The 6,023-nt window shown below is 48.9% G+C and overlaps 1 protein-coding gene across 1 annotated transcript; it reads right to left on the reverse strand.

Annotated features, from left to right (window-relative positions):
* Window positions 1-2,591: 2,591 nt before the first annotated feature.
* On the reverse strand, window positions 2,592-5,809 carry LOC114926108 (protein MAINTENANCE OF MERISTEMS-like). Its single transcript, XM_072230902.1, has 3 exons — window positions 4,107-5,809; window positions 3,937-4,024; window positions 2,592-3,857 (listed from the first exon to the last, which is right to left on the reverse strand). The coding sequence occupies exons 1-3, from the start codon at window positions 4,808-4,810 to the stop codon at window positions 2,592-2,594; spliced, it is 2,058 nt and encodes a 685-aa protein (XP_072087003.1). The 5' UTR covers window positions 4,811-5,809.
* Window positions 5,810-6,023: the final 214 nt, after the last annotated feature.

The raw sequence follows: 6,023 nt of genomic DNA on the forward strand, positions 1-6,023 counted from the left end.
TGTGTATGAGCCACCGATGCAGCCTGTTGCGTCCCCTTCGTTTGCTGTCGATCTGGGCGGGAATGTTGGAGATGAGGTTCGGCATGGGAAACATATTCCCACCGAGGTACATTGTCCCACACCGGCTGGTGTTGGTGATGGTTTGTTTGATGATCCAGATGACGATGACGTGGAGCCGGATTTGATCGCTGATGAAAGCGGCGATGATGTTGGAACTACTGTTCCGAGAAGGGCTACAGGTGGATCTAGTTCTGGCACACAGCAGTATCCACCCCATTTTTCCTCGTTGGACCTGGATGCCATGCGGCAGGACGAAAATGCTCTGCTGCCCTCAGGATTTGGCGCTAGAGATACCGAGGGGTCTGCCGGTGTGAACGAGTTTCAGGTTGGCCAACAATTTCAGGATAAAGATGAGGCGCTGTTCAATGTGAAGACGTACAGTATCCGCCGAGGGGTCCAGTACAAGGTCGTTGAGTCTGACTATCGGAGGTATGTGGGAAAGTGTTCTGAGTTTGGGAATGGGTGCACATGGCTCATTCGGATGAGTCTCCGACAGCGGAAGGGTATCTGGGAAGTGAAGCGATACAACGGTCCGCATACATGTCTCGCCAGCTCCATCTCCAGCGACCATAGGAGTCTGGACTACCATGTGATATCCACCTTCATTATGCCGATGGTTAGGGCTGATGCAGCTGTTAACATCAAGGTGCTTCAAAATGCCACGGCCGCACAATTTGGGTTCAGGCCAACGTACAGGAGGGTATGGATGGCGAAGCAGAAGGCCGTTGCCGTCATATATGGGGACTGGGACGAGTCGTACAACGAGCTCCCTAGGTGGGTTTTAGGAGTTCAGCTGACGATGCCTGGCACTGTAGCCGTCCTCAGGACTTGCCCTGTTCGAGTTGGGGGACAGGTTGACGAGTCTCAGGTTTATTTTCATAGGCTGTTCTGGACTTTCCCCCCATGTATCCAGGCATTCCGTCATTGCAAGCCTCTGGTGAGTATTGAGGGGACCCATCTATATGGGAAGTATGGGGGAACACTGCTAGTCGCCATTGCACAGGACGGAAACTCGAACATCCTCCCCGTGGCATTTGCACTAGTCGAGGGTGAGAATGCTGAGTCATGGTCTTTCTTTCTTTCCCACCTCCGTGAGCACGTGACACCTCAGCCGGGTCTGTTAGTTATTTCAGATAGGCATAATGGCATCAAGGCAGCACTCGAGGCTCCGGATGGGGGATGGCTACCCCCAGCTGCGTACCGGGCGTTCTGCATTCGACACGTTGCATCGAACTTTGCATTGACATTCAAGGGAAAAGATGCCCGGAGGCTTCTTGTTAACGCCGCATATGCGAAGACTGAAGTGGAGTTCGACTACTGGTTTGACATTCTGCGCTCTGAGAATCCGGCAATGTGTGACTGGGCGAACCGAATCGAGTATTCGTTGTGGACACAGTACTGTGATGCGGGTCGGAGATTCGGGCACATGACGACCAATATTTCTGAATGTGTCAACTCAATCCTGAAGGGGGTAAGAAACCTCCCTGTTTGCTCGCTGGTGAAGGCCACATACGGAAGGCTAGCTGAGCTATTTGTCCGTAAGGGAAGGGAGGCCGAGGCTCAAATGGGTACTGGACAACAATTCAGTCAGTACCTAGTAAAGTGTATCGAGGCCAACCTGAAGACAGCCAGGTGCTTCACGGTGATTGTTTACGACAGGGATAACTCGGAATACACCGTTGCTGAGACGACTCCGACAGGTTCATTCTCCCTTGGTACGTACAGGGTCTCATTAGGTTCTAAGACTTGTGATTGTGGATACTTCCAAGCACTTCATTTTCCCTGTCCACACGCACTGGCATGTTGTGCTTATTCACGACTTACATGGCAGCCCTACGTCCACGAGGTCTATCGCCTGAGTTCCGTTTTCGGTGTCTATCAGATGGGATTTACACCTCCCATTCCAGAGGGTTTCTGGCCACCTTATGCAGGGCCAACCGTTATACCGGATCCGAATATGAGGCGTGCGCGGGAGGGTCGTCCTAGATCCACAAGAATCCGCACCAACATGGATGAAGCAGATCCGAACCGGCCAAAGAGATGTGGCCTCTGCAGGCAGCCAGGTCACACCAGGCGTAGTTGTCCACAAGGCGCAGGCCCCAGCGGGACTGCTAGAAATCAATAGGAGATTTCTTAATCTATTAGCACTTGTCTTCTACGTAAGTTAGCAACCATTGTGCTCCTTTGTACTAAGTTGTTTCCTATTAGTAATGAAATATGTTTTAAATGATCGAAATTAGTTTCTAAATCTATTAGCACTTTTATGCTGAATATGTTTTCAATGATTGAAATTAGTTTCTTAAACAAACAACATTACCGCGAGGGATGAATCATAATGAATAACATAACATGAAACTATATATCATAACAGAAAAGTGGAATACATCATAGTAAATGACATAACAAAACAACAAAGTACATACCACAACATCAAATAACATAACTACAACGTACATACCATAACAATGATAACCAACCAATAAGGTAGACAATATAAATATAACAACATGACATAAACCACTATCCATAAATCATCTAAATAGGTGCGATCCAGTGCCGCAACGGCGTGGCACCCGTGTCCGGAAACTCCTCCGTATAAGTGGCTCCTCATCCTCAATAGACTCGTCGCTGTCATCCGGAACTGGTTGTCTCGGGGTCACACGCGCAGCATGCACGGGTCTGGATGATGACGGGCCGGCAACTGAATGTGACCCAATAGTCTGGGCCGATGCTGGGGTCCCACCCATGGCAAAAGGATGCGGGGGAGCTACCGTGGCAGGCTCGTTCAGATCTACATCCAGGGGTGCCTGTGTCCCTGTCATCTGAACCCGTCCGGCTGCAGCCTCATCCTCCTGCATGATGGTCCGGATATCATCAAGGAAATGCGGTCCACCAAACTCGGCCACAATGCCATCTCTAGCAAGCAAGTCTCCAAACATCGAGCTCGGACTCACCCATGGAGTACTCTCCTGGAGGGTATGATCATCACCGGGAACACCTACGAAGTAATCTCCAAGACCTCCACCACCAAGCCCAGCATCAGTGTGAGTCGTCGGATCTCCCATACCAGATCCACGCGACCCACCCTCATGCCCGCCCCGATGGGCCCTATCAACCCCCGCAACATCACCTCCCATAGGCATCTGGCCACCCTCTCTAGCAGCACCCACTCTCCTCCTGCCTCCACGACCACGAACTCTCCCGCCACCCCTAACTGGGGGTTCGACGTCATCCATAGCAAGATCCGCCCCGATCCACTCCCGCTGGCTACGACGTGTCCCAACTCGAGCTCTCCGCTCAATACGACGTCTGTCGGGAACGTCCTCGACCCGGTCCATATCTGGAAGTCGACCTGCACCCCTCTGCGTAGCCTCATCTGGAATAGGAATACCTCTCGGATCCCCCAATAACATCTCCGGCGACAGAAACCTCTTTCCGTGCTGATACCACCATGTCAAGAAATCGTGTGACGGACCGGGGTCGGGGACGATGTCAAACTGTAGAATGTGCTCCGCACGCTCCTGCCAGTGAACGTGCCAGTCAGCGTACTGTGCCGGGAACCAACGGTCACCTCCTCTCCCATCCTTCGACATCAAGAAGTCGATGTTCAAGGCGGGAGACGGTATGGGCTGAACGCCGCCAAACTGAGGTAAAACTCTATCAACCTGATGCCACTCCACAACCGCAAAGTAAATCAGGGACGTCCTGCACCGCCATAACATCGTATGCCGAGGCTCCAAGACCTCCGGATGTACAACCTGGATGACGTCTAGTGCGCTATAGGGCATCCATATGAACTGCAAAAATAAAAATTAAAAGGGTTGCACAATATAAACTGAAACAATGACTTGAAATACACATGTTCTGCGTACTTACCTGCCGAGGCTGTAACAAGTCGATCTTCAGGCGAGCCATCTGTACCCGAGGTCCCTTGTTGCTAATCCCAGGATTGTAACCAGACCATCTGCGTACGAGAAACATTAAAATTGGTTTCATAATCGAAAATAAATACGAGAAGAATATATAATACAAAACAATAACGGTACCTCGAGGCAAGGGGCCAGCTAATCTCATCATACCCAGATGGTCTAAGAGTGGGAAACCTCCAGAATATCCAAGACTGTAGTAACTGTAAAGGGCCAGCTAACTTCACCACATGTCTGTTGGCGACTCGGCACATGCACCTGTACAACCATGCAAGTGCCGCCGACCCCCAACTGTACCGACCCATCTCCTCAAGCCGAGCAACATAAGGTAGCCATCTGATGTGTATACGATTGCCGGACTTGTCGGCAAAGAGCTGCGTGCCCAATAACATCATGATATAGGCCCGGACAAAGCGCCTAACTGTCTCCTCGTCAGCCCCGTCTGGACACTCTGCAAATGTCTCCTGAAACCAGGTGCAGTTGACTGCGAATTTCTGCACCTGGTTCTCGGGAGGTAAAACACCGAGCAACTCATGGAACCACTGCCAAGCAGGTCTCCTACCCTCAATGTAAAGGTGGAAGTCTGTCAGGCAACCACTAACGTAATCTCCGTCCACTGGCAACCCCAGCTGGTATGCGACGTCCTGAAGAGTGATGGTGCACTCTCCGAACGGCATGTGGAAGGTGTGCGTCTCAGGCCGCCACCTCTCGACGAATGCGCTGACTAGGGGCTCGTCTAGTCGGAACCATCTGTCATTCAGTCTCGCAAGATGGTACAATCCGGCCATCTGCAGGTACGGAACGTACCTCTCATCAAGACGCATCCCCTGCTGCCGCCTAACGCTGGATATGCAACGACGAGGCTGGCCAGTACATAAACCGCATAATTAGAAGAGATGCACAACCCACTAACATATACAATATGTTTCATAAGGAACCAGAAAATAAATCGTCATGTGTAAAAGATAAATGAAACAAACGACCAACATTTTATACAGAAACCGCTCACTCAAACCTAGTGCAAATACCATTAACAAAATAAACCGCTATAAAAAAACCCACTACCATACACCACCAACTCAAACCACCCCCTAAAACCCTAAACCATCACAAAAACCACTATCCAAAACAATTAGCACAAACCGCTTAAAAAAACCAATTTCAAATACCACTAACAAAAACCACTGGCCTAAACCGCTTGCTTAAACCGCTAACACTAAAATAAACCGCTATAACAAAACCATTAACAAAACCCACTACCATACACCACCAACTCAAACCACCCCCCTAAACCGCTAACCATCACTAAAACCAGTATCCAAATCAAAGACCACAAACCGCTTAAAAAAAGCAATTTCAAATACCACTAAAAAAAACCACTCGCCTAAACCGCTTGCTTAAACCGCTAACACTAAAATAAACCGCTATAAAAAACCATTAAAAAAACCCACTACCATACACCACCAACTCAAACCACCCCCTAAACCGCTAACCATCACTAAAACCACTATCCAAAACAATTAGCACAAACCGCTTAAAAAAACCAATTTCAAATACCACTAACAAAAACCAATGGCCTAAACCGCTTGCTTAAACCGCTAACACTAAAATAAACCGCTATAAAAAACCCATTAACAATAAACCACTAGCCTGCACCACTCTCCTAAACCACTATCCTAAACCACTAACAGTAACATAAACCATTATCAAAAACCATTAACAAATACGCTATCATAAAACGCTTTCATAAACCACTAACCTCGTCGTTGATGACACCGGCGATATGCGCAACTCCATCCAAACGATAAAGCCTTCCCGGATCGTCCCCCATCGACAAAAAAAGGCGATCTCCTCTTACTCGTAAGAAAGGTTGGTCGTTTTCTCTGGGATTTGGTGGGGTTAGAGAAAGACAAACTGATTCGAATGAACTTGGTTCGAACTCCTTTTATAGCCGAAACAGTTGTAATTCGAATCAACTTGATTCGAATTACTATGGAAATCGGTTTTAACCCTAATTCGAATCAACTAGATTCGAAC

This window comes from Arachis hypogaea, chromosome 20 (assembly GCF_003086295.3).
Source record: "Arachis hypogaea cultivar Tifrunner chromosome 20, arahy.Tifrunner.gnm2.J5K5, whole genome shotgun sequence".
NCBI lineage: Eukaryota > Viridiplantae > Streptophyta > Magnoliopsida > Fabales > Fabaceae > Arachis > Arachis hypogaea.